General features: G+C 34.4%; 3 protein-coding genes across 5 annotated transcripts; 2 read left to right on the top strand and 1 right to left on the bottom strand.

Moving 5' to 3' along the window:
* Positions 1-1,281: 1,281 nt before the first annotated feature.
* LOC144571710 (late embryogenesis abundant protein At1g64065-like) lies at positions 1,282-2,258 on the top strand. The gene has a single exon (XM_078321071.1). It carries the CDS (start codon positions 1,368-1,370, stop codon positions 2,034-2,036), a length of 669 nt encoding a protein of 222 aa, XP_078177197.1. The 5' UTR covers positions 1,282-1,367; the 3' UTR covers positions 2,037-2,258.
* A 6,720-nt stretch (positions 2,259-8,978) lies between these two features.
* On the top strand, positions 8,979-10,491 carry LOC144571747 (S-adenosyl-L-methionine-dependent methyltransferases superfamily protein). Its single transcript, XM_078321117.1, has one exon. It carries the CDS (start codon positions 9,015-9,017, stop codon positions 10,437-10,439), a length of 1,425 nt encoding a protein of 474 aa, XP_078177243.1. The 5' UTR covers positions 8,979-9,014; the 3' UTR covers positions 10,440-10,491.
* A 1,298-nt stretch (positions 10,492-11,789) lies between these two features.
* On the bottom strand, positions 11,790-14,286 carry LOC144571474 (small ribosomal subunit protein eS8). Of its 3 annotated transcripts, XM_078320765.1 has the most exons (5): positions 14,111-14,286; positions 13,913-13,985; positions 13,355-13,589; positions 12,597-12,877; positions 11,790-12,092 (listed from the first exon to the last, which is right to left on the bottom strand). In XM_078320765.1, the coding sequence occupies exons 1-5, from the start codon at positions 14,112-14,114 to the stop codon at positions 12,014-12,016; spliced, it is 672 nt and encodes a 223-aa protein (XP_078176891.1). In that variant the 5' UTR covers positions 14,115-14,286; the 3' UTR covers positions 11,790-12,013. The 3 variants fall into 3 exon arrangements, with proteins under 3 accessions (XP_078176891.1, XP_078176890.1, XP_078176892.1); XM_078320764.1 differs by lacking the exon at positions 14,111-14,286 and having other exon boundaries at positions 13,913-14,099; XM_078320766.1 differs by lacking the exon at positions 14,111-14,286 and having other exon boundaries at positions 13,834-13,969.
* Positions 14,287-17,460: the final 3,174 nt, after the last annotated feature.

A 17,460-nucleotide genomic window follows, 5' to 3' on the forward strand; every position in this document is an offset into this window, starting at 1 on the left:
AAAAAAATTGTAAATTTTATGCATATATTATTGTTTAATGAAAATAACTTTTAAAAGTCTAAAATTTTAATGATTCTTGATGTATTAGTACTTTAATCATATTAATTACATTAATAGGATATCTGGAATTGATTGAATTGGGTTGTTATTATCACCGCATAGCATTCTTCGTCGATAGATACATATAAAAAATGTTAATAGTTTAATGTTTAAACACATCAATTTTCGTTAAATTCATCATTTATTTTCATTAAATTCATCATTTATAGCTAGATATACGAACGAAGATTTAGTAATTTAACAAAAAGACGGTGATCCATTATTGTTCTTCAGCTCAAGTCTTTTGATCGGAGACATTCAAGGGAGGGAATGTGTATCCTCAACATTAAATTAAAAGGAAATCTTTTGAGTTAATTAATGAATTTCACCCGTCTGATTTTAAATGAAGTCAATCCAACTTCTGCTTATAACATAGAGTTTCCTTTAATATTAGCACGAATCTAGTTTTTACGAATCTTAAAACAGATCGAAAGGTTAAGATGCATCAACTCAAAAGATTCCCTTTTGAGTTAATGCAGAGGATACAAATTCTGAGGGGAGCTCAACACTCCAACTCCCTCCTTTGCTCTCCTTTGAAAATTATTTTAGACCCCTTCTTAATTGAAAGCATTGAAAACTAGAATTAGAGTATTGAAAATTAGAAGTCAAAATATTATCTTTTTTTAATCTAGTACTCCGATTCGCTATTTTATTGTCCCCCCTCTCATGAAAATTTTGGATCCACCCCTAACTTCAAAATCTATCGAAATAACTTCAAACAACAAATCTAAACCATTGAAACCGGTCTACTTCACAAACAATGCGTTTAATTACATGTTAAATTTTTTGATCGGTTTCAACGGTTTGAATTTGTTATTTGAAATCAATCCGATTGATTTTGAAGTGGAGCTTACAAAGAACATGATAAGCTTAAGAACACCGTAATTCTACTCTTATCTAAATTGTATGACACTTGGTTCTAACTCAATTCATTCTTTTAATTTTTTTGAGAGATCAGAATCCATGAAACCAGACGTATATTTTTATTCTATAACTACATAGATAAAACATGCAATTAGAATTCAAGTCTAGATTCCCTGTGCTAAAATGGAGAGAAGACTTCTCAAATAATTGAAAACTTTCCACAACACTAAAAAATGTCTCTTTCCTAACCAACTGCTAATAGTTGTTTAAAGGAAAAATAATACCAACTGTTAATAGTCTAACACATAACAAGTACCCCTCTCCTTCCTCCCAATTTCTTCCAGTTCTTCACCTCTACACTTCTCTTCCTTCCACTTCTTCTCTTTTTATCACCATTAATTAACATGCCTCAACCTTCTCCAAGCCAAGACCAAATTACGCCATTAGCCATGGCTGTAGCACCTGAATCTCCCTTCTCCACCAAAACCCCTCAGAGAAGCAAATTAAACCACCGCCGACACCAATTCCTCCTCCTTTGTTTTGGCACATGTGGCATCTCACTTGCCATTTTCATAGTCCTTCTGACGATCGGCCTCACAGTTTACAAAGTCAAAGAACCAATCATGACCATGAACTCGGTAGCTCTTGAAAACCTCTCCGCCAACTCAGCTGCCTCATCTTCCCTTAACATGTCAGTGATCGCCGATGTGTCAGTTAAAAACCCTAATGCTGTTTCGTATCGGTATGGATCGAGCATGACTTCAGTTTATTACCATGAGATATTGGTTGGTCAGGCTGAGGCGCCGCCAGGTGTAGCACTGGCTCGACGAACGGTCCGGATGAATGTGACAGTGGATCTAATGATTAGTCAACTGACAAGAAATTCACAGTTTGTGCAGGATTTGGTGACAGGAGATGTCAGGTTTAACACATCAACCCAAGTTGGTGGCAAGGTCAAGGTTTTCGGAATGGTACAACACCATGTCGACGTCGTGATGAATTGCTCGATGACAGTTGATGTGTCGAATCTTTCACTTAGAAACCAGAGTTGCTCACAGCATGTCTGGCTGTGAAAGGAGAATAGTTTGGAGAGATCTTGGTAGGAGATGGATAGATAACTGGAAAGCCATGGGACGAGAAAAGTAGAATCAGATTAGGAAAAGAGGAGGTCTATTACAAGTAGGTTAAAAATATAGATTGGGAGTTGACTACATACGGTATATTCCACATCCACATGTGTATTTATTTACTCTTTTATATGTATTTGTATTCTATAATTTTTTTTTCCAGAATTATATCTGTTTTGGGTTGTTATATATCAATTATTGGTCACGAATTTTGTGAGGGGTCCTTGTGTGAAGAATAACTTTGTTAGGGTCAAAGGACAATGCACTTTTTGTTTTCTGTCTTTTGTAGATAGCTGATTCCGTGGAGAGATGCTTAGGGTGTTGTTCCGCAAGGATTTTTTTAAACCTCCTAAGGAGGCTAAAGGAAGGAATAGAGGTGTCTTAAGACCCGGACAAAATGAGGCTAAAGGAGGTAATCTTAATCCGTGCTAAGGAACCGGTGTTTGGCAGGATTAAGCGACTAAGAAAGCTAAATGAGGCTCCTTTAGTCTTAAGGAGGCTTAAGGAAGCTTTGCCGAACAGCTCCAAAGGAGTCTCTTTTAACTTTTATAGTCACTTAATTCTGCTGAATATGAATTATTTAGTGTGAATTAAGAAAATCTTCTTTAGCCTCTCCTTTTATCCTTATCTTAATCTCGTGCTTCTTCTTTAAGGCATCTCCCCCTTTTATTTAGTTTCCTTTAACTATCTTAATCTCCTGTCTCTTCTTTTAGCTTATTGAATAGCCTCTCCTTAACGCAGATTAATATTAATATTAATATTTAATCTCCCATGTATTGCTAAACAGTCCCTAGACCAGTTTAGTTCTCTTTCAAAAAGTGTGTGTGTGTTTATATATAAGTTGTCTTTGTTTTAAACTTTATTTACTTGTGTAAAAAGGATGAAAGATACCAATACAATGGCAATATTGAAATATTATTTATGAGTATTCCTTAAATTAATTTAAATGAGCATTGAAAATAAGTTATTATCTGAAAGATGTAAATGTACGTTGTTAGATACATAAGTATAGTATAAACCGAATTTCATTTAAGTTGAATATTTTTTAATAATACATTGAAATTTGCTCAATTTAGATGCCTTTCTTTTAAAAGAATTTCATAGTTTACCCATAAGTACCTGAAAAGTTATTCTATTATTTATGACCCCCTTAATTACAATTTTATATTTTTAGTACAATCATTGTATTAATATTAACAATGCAGATGATACTTGATCCTCATTAAAAGATGGTTTTAATGTGCGTCGCTGAATGAACGAGTTCAGAATAAAAATAACTTAGCAAAAACTTTTTTTTTTGAGAAAAAATTGCATGAAATAAAAAAATGCAAAAAATTCTACAGAATGGTTTTTACTAAATCAAAAGTAAAAGAAAGAAGAAAAGTAGAAAACACAAATTGAACTAAAATATTAAAAAAGGGAAGCTGATAATTGTACCCCAAACAAAGTACCTGCCCGCGTTCCTCAACTTTCTAGAATGTCGATGACAAAAAGATCAAGTTTTACTTCATACAGCGCAATAACAATACAAATCTTTCTTTATTGTATAGAATTTCGCTGCATGAAGAGAAAAATGCTCTGTTAAATTTTTTTAACAAAAGCAGCCAAATGCAGTAAAACAATCATATAATTTAAACATATAAAGAAAAGCGTTTAATAAACTGCATTCAAGTGTTTAACTTTCATTGTAAATGAGTTAAATTTTCATTTTTTTTAAAACAAAAACGAATCCCCGAATTCGTCCCCGAGCAAAAATTTACAGTTCTAAATTTGAACCAATCCCCAAGCGCGTCCCCGAGCACGAAATTTATAACTCTAAATTTGTACTAATCCCCGAGGGCATCCCCCAACACATTTTTTTTCATTTGTGAAGAATGTGCCAAGAACAGTACTTGTGAACAAGTAAAGCATGTAAACCAATATGTACTGGCAAACAAACAACATAAACAAAGCATTGAAAATTCTCTGATTAATATCAATACCTGTGAATTATTTCATGTTCTAAGACATGCCTAACACTAAGACTAATACTTGTGAACAAGTATCAATAAGAAGTCTGCAATTTTGTACAAAAGTTTGCATCAAGAAGAATGTTATCGGGTTTGGACAATTTCATCTCCTATATTTATATATTTCTAGAAATATGAACAAAAAAGAAAGAAAATTAGAATACAAAGAAAAAAGAAAATAATGTACCTCCAAATAATGGATTCAATATAAGAAATGTCGAAGGCACGAAGAGAATGGAGTCAGTTCTGTAAGCCAAAAAAAATGCAGACTTGTATACGAATGTGTCAGGAACAGTATCTGTGAACAAGTAAAGCATGTAAACCAATATGTAATGACAAACAAACAACATAAACAAAACATTGAAATTTTGTGCATATAAACATGTGTTTACAAACACATTTTAAAGCATATAAACTTATATTTACAAATATGAAAAAAATATGTGTTTACAAACATATAAACCTGTGTTTACAAACACATTTTAAAGCTTATTCTTCAAACACATTTTAAAGCATATAAACCTGTGTTTTCAAACATTGAAAAATCTTCATTTAATAGATTAATTGTTCAAAATGAAGACTATTTTTTTAGTTATTAAATATCAAAAACTGTTAATTTGTATAATTAAAATTATAACAAATCTCCCACCGCGTCCCCGAGCTAACTGGGTTTAAATTGTACTTTAAAGTACGTTCAAGTACTTATAACTAGTTTAACTAGTTAAAGTACTTAAGTAGTTAATTAATGATTAGAGGACCGTTAACAATCTGGGGGACTAATTCGGGAATTGGTGATTACAACTGTTCCTAACAAACTGTCCACGAAATTAAAACACAGTACAAAAGCATGCAAAGCTAACATTTAAAACAATTAAATTAAAACTGCAATGCGTTAAAACAGCAATTTGTTAATTAATGGCAAATTAATAAATTATCGTTATTAGCGGACAGTTAAACCCAGTTAAACCAGTTCGGGGACGGGCTCGGGTTTGGTGGCTCGAGGTACAGGAACATTTCTCTTAAAAAAAAAAAAAAAAAAAAAACAGAAGCCACCTGAAGACGAGCAAAATCTTGAAATTTTTATTAATAACATGAAAATCAATCAAATTAAAGAAAATGTCATCATTATTTGAAAAAATTCAGATATGACATTTCCGTTGGATTATCTAGCGGAATTTATCGCCAATTTCGCTGGATTATTCAGCGGAATTGTATGAATCCAATTCCGTTGGATTATCAGCGGAATTTTTTTTTTCTTAAGTTCATTCATTCCTACCCTTAAGAAAAACTAATTCCATAGAATAATCCAAAAGAATTGGCCATGAATTTGCTGCTAGATTATCCAGCAGAAATGTTGTTTATGAAAAATTCCAGAAAAATGATGTCAGGTTCTTTAATTGATTGATTCTAATATTATTAATAAAAATTTGGAGCAAAACCTATATAGCTATGGCTACAATAATGTGCCCATTTATCTAAATTTTTTTGGTGAAATGTTCAAAATTACTTTTTGGTTGTTCAAACTGAATTCACATCCCCTCATGTTACCTGACTGATCGAGTACAATTAAATCAGACGGTCTGAAATTGGAATTTTTAACTTGGCACGAATCTCAAAGAACAAATAATACTGCCCCCTAACGTCATCCCGAGCACCTACCCGGATGAAATTAAATCTGGACCGTCCATTTCAATTGTGTTGAGTCAGGTACCTGGGAGGATACGGATCCGCTCAAACTGCAGTCTTATTTTTTTTTTTGCTCACGTTAATGAAATTTTACAATTTTTGCTTTATTAAGCTCAACATGATAAATATCTTTCTTATACCATGAAAGTAACATTGTTGTTATAAGTCGAACATTACTTGGCATTGACAAACGGACACATATCTCTTTCCATATTGCGAATGAGATTTTTAGCCAGGAAGTGGTTAACCAATTAACTGATGTTTTAACCGTTTTGAGATACAAAAATATCTTCTATGAATGATATCGATATTATTGTCCAATACTGTTTATATAGCATTGCGTATTCAATCTATTAATTTGTTATTTTGGTTTTATCTTTTATTTGAAACTATCAACTTGGATTGACAACGAAAAATATTTTGGAGCATCCAGTAATACTGGATTAATGAAATATTTTTCTGAGGCCCCAGGCCCAGGCCCAAAGCATAAAGCCCAAAGCCCTGGGTCACTGAACAATTATGCTAAATTATGACTCATTTTCTTGGAGCTAAATTAAAAACATGCTAATGTTAACTTCTTAAAATTAGAAGCAATGTCAAAAATAATTTGGGTCAATGCAAAGTTGGAAATAAAGATTCCTTTTATCTATTTATAATTTTATATAGTTTTCTGATGAAGAAAATAAAAAAGGTAGATTGAACATGTTGTTATCGGAAATTTGTCAGAGGAAGATGGAAAATTAAAGGTTTACAAATTGAAGTACCAGAACTTGGTTCAACTTTTATATTTTCTGTTTTGAAGTGGTATATTGATCAATGATCTCTCCTGTAGCAAACCTTGGTTATATTTGGGAGAAACTTAACAACAAAGGGGAATTTGAACTTGAAAAATAGTTTGCTAGTTGTAGAACATATTTGGTGTTTATAGTAATTTTGTTATCTTTTCATAACAATCCTATCATACCAAATCTTGATTATTAATAGTAAAAACACTGCAATGGAGATGATAAGTGATAAGAAAAGAAACAGTATTTTTGGAACTGATTTTTACTCTATTCTGGGAACTGTTTTGGTTAAGAGTCATCCAAAAAAAATGAAAAAAACGAAAGATATTTCAAGAAAAACAATAACCATTCCTAGCTATATATAAGAGCACCTCAACCTGAACAAACTCATCCGAGTCGATAATTTCCATTGCAATTTCTCGTAAACAAATTAGCATGGACTACCCACCCCGAAGCAAACGCCCCCGCACATGCTTCATATGTTGTGCTGTATTTGTAGCTTTGATTATCGTCATTGCAGCAATCTTGGCCGCTCTTTTTTTAACGGTTTACAAGGTTAGAGATCCTACCATGAGGATAAACTCATTTTCTTTCGAAACTCCTCGAGGAGAATCTCTCCTTCCAACTACCATAATAACAACCACCGATGCGTCCGTGAAAAACCCTAATATTCTTGCTTTGCATTACCATAATCCTAACATCACCGCATATTACCACGATCAGCTAGTGGGCCACTCTGTGGCCCCACCAGGAGTAGCACCCGCCCGAGGGACGGTCACGATGAAAACTAAGTTGAATTTGAATGTTACAAAGCTGTTGGATGATCGGCAATTTTCGGATGCGTATATGAAAGGATTGATCGAGTTAAACACAACTGTATCCGTAGGCGGTAAGGTTGAGGTTCTCAGTGTTTCGCACCATGTTGATGTAGTGTTTAATTGCACAATGACGCTTGATGTGATGAATTTTTCATTGAAGAACCATACTTGCTGGCAGCACATGTGGTTTTGAAGAGGGAAGAAAAAGAGGGGGGGGGGGGGGTTTCATTTTTCATTTCTTTTGTCACAAAACTTTGCTAATCTTTTTCTCAATGATATTAACGTAATGCTATTTTCAATATAATAATGTTGTTGTGCTTTGTCAATGTTTACGTAATGCTATTTTAGATTGATATATATATATATATTTTGAGAAGCAGATTGATAATTCTTTGTCGAATAGTAAAAGAAACAACCAATCAATCCAAAATATAAAAGATAAATAAATAGGCAAATTAAAATATAGTGAAGCTTTCGTCTAGTTAATTAGCAAGTCTATAGGTAATTTATGTGAAATGGTTAACTCTTCAAACAAGCAAAATTGCACAATGAGAATCGAATGGGAACAAAATGTTTATTGGTTCCATACTGGGGACTCTGTTGTTTCCATGTAAAAATGTTTTAACTGTTAGGTATTCTCTAGGAGAAATATTTATCAGTTAACCAATTCGTTTTATATATATTTCATAATTTTTTTCTTGCAACAGCGCTCATGCTTTGCGTACAAATAGAAAAGGAACACATGAACAAAACAATAGAAAAATGGATCTGACATGCATTGACATAAAATACTAGCGGCATGTAAAAAATAATTAAAATGTTTAGGCAAATTAATTAATAAGATTAAAAGAGCCTAATGACAATTATTTAGATGATATTGAAAAAACAAGATGCAAATGTTAAATATTATATTAAATATAACATTAAATAAACAATCATGTCTTGTACATAAGAAAGGACTAGTGTACCAATTTTCTAGGATACACCATGAGAATAAATATTTTTACATCAATAATTGAGGTTTTAATTAAGTTTCAAATAACCCTCCTCTTTCAACTAATTATTGATTTTTTTGACAAATTAAGTTCCATACTAAACGAGGCCCGTGGGCTGCTGTTGGGCCTGCTGTGCAAGTTGATCATTTGTAATAAAAAAAAAAAGAGGAGGGCTAATTAATAGAGAAATTACAGCTTGGAAATTGCACTTCAATCTAAAGCAACTTCAAAGTCTCACTTGGGAAGTTTTTTTTTTTTGAAGGACAGTGAGGACACTGTCAATTTCATTGATATAAAAGATTATTTACAAAACTCACTTGGGAAGTTAGTAAAGATTCCTTCTAAATGAAGTTACGTGAGCAACTCCCAAGGTTTTAATTGATTTTTCTAATCTCACATATTAACAACCACATGCTAATGTACACTAGACATCTATCCTCTCTCTCTCCTCAAGTCTCAGGTTTGAAACTTTATTTTTTCCCCATTTCACAAAAAAGAAAAGTATGTCCTCACCTTTTGTTTTTTCTTGGTCTGATAATATATCATTAGTGTTTTAGTGCCAGGGATCTGAAAAGTGTTGTGTTGGCTGCTTATAAGTTCTCTTTGTTGTAGAGACTTTTGCGAATTCAAAATGAGAAGACACAATTTGTGCCTTCGTTCCGGGCTGAAAAGGTGTGTTTATGCATTTATGTTTATCTTCTTTAATCTAGCAATTCTTCTCAACATAAGCACGCTTAGTAAGTTTTACGCTGATATCACAAATTTTAGCCAAGCCAACCTTGGTTTCAACAAAAATAACTATGAATCACAAGAAAGTACTCCAAACAAAATTTTAGGCACTATCATTGAAAAACTTGGAGAGGAGATTGAAAATCTACATGACAAATTAAAAGGTTCAGGAAAAGATCAATCACAATTGAAGAATGAAATGCTAAAGCAAGCTTCCTTTTTAACTGAAATTCTAAGCCTAACAAGCTCTCTGAGAAATCATCTAAAAGCCCCATTTGGAAAAGACGATGCGAGTAGCCGCTATTCGTTATCAAAGAACAATAAACCATATGATGAAATATTAGATTATTTTCTGATAGAAGAGATTCGAAAATATGTCAGAGTCAAACCAAACAGGCTAGGGAAACAAAATTTCATGGGGGCTAATGGTACATTTACAAGCATTGGTCATGCATGCTTCTCTATGAAAGAAGAACTAGAAGAATACATGGATTATGATGTAGGTGATATATGCAAGGATGATTGGAAATTAGCACAAAAGCTGATGGTTCACGGGTGCGACCCGTTACCGCGACGGAGGTGCTTTTCTGTGGCACCAAAGTTGTACACAAAACCATACCCTATTAATGAATCGATTTGGAAGCTTCCAGATGACCAAAATGTGCGTTGGAGTCAGTATAGGTGCAAGAATTTTACCTGTCTGGCCAGGAACAGTACAGGAAAGGGCTTCTTTAAGTGCACTGATTGCTTTAACCTAACACACCATGAGTTGCCTAGATGGATTGAACCCAGTTATGGGGACCCAAAATCAAATTCGACTTCAGATTTTCTGGTTCAAGATATATTGCGCCTTAAACCTGGAGAAATAAGAATTGGTTTGGATTTCAGTGTCGGTACTGGGACATTTGCTGCTAGGATGCGAGAATACAACATAACCATAATTTCTGCTACTATAAATCTCGGGGCACCATTCAGTGAGATGATTGCCTTGAGAGGTCTCGTACCATTGTACCTGACCGTGAATCAGAGACTACCATTCTTCGACAACACGCTCGATATTATACACACTACACGGTTTCTTGATGGGTGGATAGATATTGTTTTGTTGGATTTTGTTTTGTACGACTGGGACCGGGTTCTTCGGCCAGGCGGATTGTTATGGATTGATAGTTTCTTTTGTTTGAAGGATGATTTGCATGATTATTTGGAGGTGTTTAACATGCTAAGGTACAAAAAACACAAGTGGGTTGTGATGCCAAAGATTGATAAAGATGGTAACGAGGTTTACTTCTCAGCTGTGCTTGAGAAGCCACCGAGGCCATTCTGATGTAATTTTATATCTCTTTTTGTTTGTTTCAAGATGACTTGTTATTTAATAGTTCTTCCAAGTTGTTTACTTTTGCTGTATTTTTTTCCCTTTTTACTTGCTTTGCAAAAGGAACCTTGTCATTTACAATCTATATTGGTGATATGTGATTGTGAATCATGATTTGGACATACAATGCTCGGGTTTTCATTCAATTCCGTGCTATACATCACATAACATCAGGCTCCTCTAGAAACTGTATCATCTAGGAATTATTGTGCCTTGTTAATTTGGCCTTTCACGCATAGGCCATTGATCGGTTCATGAGAAATTGAGAATGCAGTCAATGACCTTACTGGGATCAAGAAAATTATAAGCCATCTCTAAATGTTGTGTCAATAGAATGGCTAAGAGAAAATCAATTGATCATTATAATGGTCTCTTATGACTAATTTCATCGATAATCTACCGAAATTTTTATATGTAGCATTAAAAAAAAAATTAAACCAATAAACGACAAATATATGGGAATTCGAAATTTAGCACCGAAAGGGTGGGCGCAACTTCATGTTGAGTCCACTAATTTTTTGTTTTTCTCCAACTCACATCATGTAACGTGAAAAGCAGAAATTGGGTCGGCCCCACATTTTTTGGGCCAATCAGATTCAATCAAACCATTTGAAAGGTCAAAGTTGATGGACTCAACGTGAAATTGCATGTGTTAAATTTTAAATTCCACAAATCATGGTTTTTTTGTTTATCATTTTTCATTAATGGTAAAAATAAAAATTTCGGCATAATCTAAAATGCAATGTGCTGTTTGCGAGTGGGTTGACAACTGCATAGCTGCAGCATACACAAATTTATAGAATTTCTCTTGAAAAATAGTTTTAAAACTTGTAAACTAAATGAAAAAACTTAAAAAACTTTAGCCAAAAGTAAACCATATACTAAAATATTTGTCCAATCTGGTATTTATAAAAAAAAAAAAACTGGGGCAATTTTTTATTTATAAGAACATCCCTACACAAGCGATAAACATAATGTAGGAGAAAATATTCAGTCATGTTAATATCATTTTGGTATATTCTTGCTTCCTACGATTCAGACATCAACTTTCAAAAATTTAGATCAAAGTTAGAAAAAAGGGACATCAGTAATGAATAATGATAACTTCTAGTCTTGTAGATATCACGCTTTATCTGCACAAAGTGTGTAAGCACTCAATTCAGTGGTACTGGTAGAGAAATGTACCAGTTTTTGTTCAGCTTTTATTAGCTCTTTCATTTCACTGTACGTTGCAACTGTTGTATGAGACTTTTTAAAGTTCAATGAATTACACATAAGGGTTTCTAATAAAAAAAAAAACAATTGCGAAAGGCACTGCTATAAAAAATAACTGTCATCTGATACTACAAAAATTAAATATAACTTGCCAAATACAAATGACAATCAGAATGACAGGCTTCTAATCAGAAGACATCCCGACAGCTACTAAAAGACTAAAAAGACATTTGTCTAGATGAAAGAATTTAATAACAAAGTGAAACTAACAACTGCAAAAAAAAATACTCAAAACAAGTACCGTCAAAATTTTAGGCAGAAGCACCCTTGCCCTTCTTTTTCTGGAGCTTCTTCATATAGAATTCCAGCTCTTTTCCTTCCAAAATATACCTGCCAATGAAAATTTATAATTAAAGTTTTATTTGATATTATTGCATGCATTACAGACCAATAAAGTGAAGGTTTTCTAAATTAGAATAATACTGAATGAACTACCACAAGCTCTTCCATAGCTCCCTAATTTACTGAATGAACTACCAGTTGACTTCTGCTTGGGTCCGATGCCCATTGTAAAAGCATATGGGCATCGGACCCAAGCTGAACTCCTACCAGTTCCCTATTTTACTAACCCAAAAAAAAAAAAATACCATAACCTCTTCCATAGTTCCTTGCCATAATCCAAATTACTGCTCCAATCTCTCTCTCTCTCTCTCTCTCCAGAGATGAAATATTTAAAATTTGCAAGACTAAATGGGGCAGCAAAACAAAATGAGGCTAATGAGGTCTCTATTTATATTTCACACCAAAAACCAACACAGTTCCAAAAGCATACGTAATCAGAAGTAAAACCAAAGAAGAATGGAGCAAGAAAATGGATTAAAAATAGAAGGATACCCGTCAGCACGGCCGCACTGGCCAGGACGGGAGGAGATGCAAGCTAGGAGACGGCCTCCGCCGAACTGCTCCTCGATGTGGGCATCGAGGGTGCGGCCCTGCTGCCTCTTCTCCAGCTTCCTCTGCACATGGTTGCTCTTTGACACCGTCTCAGCTGCTGCAGCTACCCCTTCTCCCTCCTCGGCACCTTCCTTCTTGCCTGATGCAGCAGCCTTTTTTTTGCGGCCGATGTCGATACCATAATGCTGGAGGTACCACTGCTTGAATGGTGTGGCATCAACCTGTCAATATAGTTATGCAATGCACAATTATTCATAATAGGTTCAAATTAAGAGGTCGATGGGGACAATCATAATATGATATTTTTACGAAAGTTAAAACTAAATCTTAAATCAAGTTTGAAAGAACATCTGCAGGAACCATTAGTTTGCAAAAAAAATCACACAACTTCTGGTAGAAGCCTACCTTCATGAGATCAGAATGTGTTTAGCAGTCCAATAAATTTACTTTTTGCTATATTTCAAAACTATCCAATTCATTTGCTCTAAATCAACCCCTTTATTAAAAATACAAGGGGAAATTGGGAATATTATGCAAAGGTTTAAATAGCGTTTATCGCGTCATAGCGGAACGGCTAAAAAAATGGCGCTATAGCATGCTATAGCACCATAGCTTTTATGGTAAAAAACATTATAGCGTCGCTATAGTGCGCTATTTAGAACCCTGATATTGTGTGATCAGTAGTACTGTAGTAGTACCTGTACAATGGCACTCTTCACAAGTGTTTGGGTCCTGACAAGTTCATTGTTAGAGGCATTGTAGACCACATCAAGGACACGGGTCTTACGGGTCACAGACTCACTACCCCACGAGTAGTTTCCGGTATCGAGACGAAGTGCTCTCCACTTGACGTTGCCTCCCCTGACACGCACCCGCCTCACTGTCTTGTTGCTTGACAGCTTGGTGTTGGCTGGCTGCCGTCCCAGCTCATACCTTACAAAATCATAAGATGCCAAGAGTTACATTTGCAGGAACACCCTATGTCATTGTTCTCCTATTTAACTGTTATAATTTCAGAAAATAGAAATCCACTCTTCCATGATGTAAACATGCTTAAAGGGCTTCAGCTAGCAAAATTTGCCGAATGTGTTAAATAAAAAATCAAATGTAAGATTTAAATATTTTTCATGTGTAGCATTATTGAAACGCAAAGATTTCGCAATGAAACACAGCGTACATTTCTAAAATAAAGGCCAACAACCGTAGATCAGGAAAAATAAGGTGGAAACAAAAGAAAAATTAGTTTAGAACGTTACTTTCTCTTCTTCCTCCAAGCCTTCTTCTTCCCTCCCGTAGCCCTCCTCTTGTGCATAGAATCACGGGAGATACCTACACAAAAGATAATCAAACAACAGTCGATAATATATATGTATATAACTATATGTCTATATAGATATATATCTTCCATTAAACGAAAACGTAGAAATTCAGATCGAGGTAGTATGTTCTCTTACCCATTTTCTCCGAACGAAGAAGACTGACTGTCTCTCTCTCGCCTACGTCGTGCGCCGCCTAAAACCCTAGTAGAGCTTTATGTTTCAGCGACTATTTGGAATGCGATCGGTTTCGGGCGGATTATTTTGGGTCCGTAAAGCAATCTTATAAAAAGAGTCCAGTTTCTCTGTTCCGAACTTCCGATTCGTTGGATTGTTCCTGTTAACTACGGGTTTTTACCATAATGTTTCTCTCTCAGGTGCTGTTGTGTGAGTAATGCGTATCCTCAGCCCGAAATCTATTGCACACGAATCTTAAAACAAATTGAATGGTGAAGATGCATTAACTGAAAAGATTCCCTTTTGAGTTAATGCAGAGGATACGAATTCGTTGTGTGAGCCCCTCCGTCAGTTAGTTGTAACAGGAAAATTAACAAAAATTCTGAGATAAAGGTTGAATTTATTCTCCTTATCGGATCGGGTCAACTATTCGTACTAAGATTTTAGGCTTGCTGAGGTGCTGTGCTTTTATTATGTCTGGGCTGACATTTCATCCGGGCCCAATAGATTTCTTTCAAATTGGGCTTGCTGAGGTGTTGACCCGATTTTTTTATTAATAGAAACTAAAAATAAAAAATATCGCAAAAGAGAATCGTTTTGGTGGAAAATCAAAATCTAGGAAAGACAGGATGGTTTATCCCGTCCAACTACAGTGTCTGACGGGATAAACCATCTCATCCCGTTAATCTTAACCCTAATTATCGATTTTACTTAAAAATATATATATATATATATATCGATATAGATTATCGCATTCGGCACTGTAGCATTTTTTTTTAATTTTTTTTTCATTCTCTAAGATGAAACAAAAAAAAATACTACAATGCTGGACGAGATAATCTATCACGTCCAATTTTTTTTTTCTACGATTAGCGGAGCACTAATCTAGACGGGATGGTTAATTCCAGAAACTATAGCTGAACGGAATAAACCATCCCATTTTTCCTATATTTCAATTTTTCAAATAAACGATACCCTTTTCCGATATTTTTTTATTTTATTTTTGATTAATAAAAAAATCAATTTTCAATATATATTTTATTTAAATATGATTATTTTGCCTTTATAGAGAGTAGAGGAGGAAACGAAGACTGCATTTCTAACTGGTATGAATCGCACAAGAAAACAAAGAAAAGAGACAACGGACTCCATCTTATTATTTATTATTTTTATTTAAACCCGTAGGTATGCAGTATGCTTGTCATTAATATAAAGATCAAAGATTAGTCTTAACATCCCTTAAGACAATAGAGTGAAAGTAAAAAAAAACAGACATTACAGAAGTTGATCCATGAAATACCAGTAAATACCAGTATGTGGCCTATTACTTCTGATAAGAAAGAAATCATCCTACTTTACTACTTTCATAAGAAAACATATATCTAGATTAATATTACATTAAAAGTACTTCTAACTTGCCAGAGTATTGCTTCACTCTGAAACGCTAATTTTCCAGTTTGTAAACTTGGTGGTTGTCTGAAGCTGTACCTCCTGCATGAATCTAGCACTTAGATAGCCGTTTAAGTTTCCTTCGGTTTTTTGCCCCCAGTTTGCCAGCATGTGTGGTTCCTACCCTTCCTACATGTTGTATAATCATTCTCTCTTTGAGCTGTTGGAATGTAGTCGCGCATTGAGCAGCTGTTTGTGCTGCCTGCCAGTAGGTAGGTCTTGTATATTGTTAGATAGGATTTTACGGTCTGTGTATATCACATATTCCTTCTCGTCATCTGAAGTGGCGGCAGTTGAGATGTAAATCCAAAACCAAATTGAGCACCAGGGCCTCTGCTTCTAATGAGTCACTTGTGTGGATGTGGCATGCCTGCACTGTCAGTAGGAACCCTAATGGATCAAAAATCAACGGAAGTGTAAAGTGAATCTGAAAAATGCAAAAATGCAAGTAGACCCCTAATATTTAATTTTTTTTTTTTTTGCTTATTTTGTTTAGCTAAAGTGCAGATGCAAGTTAAAGAGATTCAAAAGGGGAAAGAATCGAAGCTATAACTGTTTATACAAAAGATGAACTATAACAAGGGATTCACATCTTTCTCTTTTATCAATTTTTACCGTTCATTACTAGGAACTGGATCTGCACTTTGGGAAGTAGCATATGACAACTTTGGCATATGAACAGAAAACAAAAATAATTCTCAAACCCAAATAAATATAATAACATCAGAGAAACTAAATTGTCTCCGAACTTACCCAGCCAGCCGAGAGAGAAAATGATAGCCAACAGCGACCACCAAGAGAGACAAAGCACCACCGAAAGAGGAATACCCAGACTGAAAACTTGCTCGTTTGCTTCTGGGAGGGAAAACAAAAGAGGAAAACGAGAGAGGCGGGAAAGGGGTAAATTACCCAGGCTGTCTTTCCCTTCCTATTTCATTGTGACCAGTTTGCCCTTTTTCTTATAATGTAGTACCTGTTTACAATAAAATTGAATCTGTACCAATGGTATTGAGATGGTGCGTCAAACTGACCCATTTCACTGAGCTTGGTAATTTATAGAATGCATATCTTGCAAATTTAATAATCATCTTATGCACAATATGAAGATAGAGTAATCATCATATGCACAGACTATTGTCATGATTTATTGCGTCTGATTCAAAATCTAAATCAATGTTATCATAAAAAAGGAATCAGAAACCCTCGGTAATCTGACACAAAATTGTGATTTCAAAAAATTAAGTTTCATTTAACAAACCTTAACTTCTTATACAAGTGAAAGTCAGGTTGACTTGAGCCATACATTGGTACCAGTACCCCGTACCAGTGTTGCACATAGCTTGCAAATTTCATTTATTATTTTTTCTTATGGTGGTATACAACCAGCGATTGGTTTAGACTTATTTCAAATATGGAGAATGCTAAAGGTTGTGAAATTTATGCTTAGATCAACAAAAATGCATTCTTTCCAATTTTAGTTCAGATTTACCTTGAATTTCCAAAGTTCATTATAGTTCAACACATATTAGCAAACTCGATTGCATTTCGTAATGAAGCATGTCAGAAAACTTATCTACAATCCAACACAGAAAAACTTACCAGTTATCATATTTGCAAATAAGATAGAATGCAAACTAAAATTTCCAATTTTACCCCATATTTCAGCAGAATTACACCCAAAAACTATTTTTTTTAATTTTACCCTAGATTTCAACAGAATTACACAAAACTGCAACCAACAGATGTCCATGAGACCATGATGAACTGTAGAAAACAATTTCCATCTACTGTTTCTTTGTTCATCCATCTGATAATAAGAAACTATCAACATATTAACAACCAACAAACTTGCAACTCCAACA

Source organism: Carex rostrata, chromosome 19 (genome assembly GCF_964058835.1).
Source record: "Carex rostrata chromosome 19, lpCarRost1.2, whole genome shotgun sequence".
Lineage (NCBI taxonomy): Eukaryota > Viridiplantae > Streptophyta > Magnoliopsida > Poales > Cyperaceae > Carex > Carex rostrata.

Coding starts and splice junctions, on each gene's coding strand:
- LOC144571710 (XM_078321071.1), top strand. CDS start 1,368: ATGCCTCAACCTTCTCCAAGCCAAGACCAAATTACGCCATTAGCCATG.
- LOC144571747 (XM_078321117.1), top strand. CDS start 9,015: ATGAGAAGACACAATTTGTGCCTTCGTTCCGGGCTGAAAAGGTGTGTT.
- LOC144571474 (XM_078320764.1), bottom strand. CDS start 14,064: ATGGAAGATATATATCTATATAGACATATAGTTATATACATATATATT. Junction 13,590..13,912: donor GCTTGGAGGAAGAAGAGAAA/GTAACGTTCTAA, acceptor TGATTTTGTAAG/GTATGAGCTGGGACGGCAGC. Junction 12,878..13,354: donor TGAAGAGTGCCATTGTACAG/GTACTACTACAG, acceptor CTATATTGACAG/GTTGATGCCACACCATTCAA.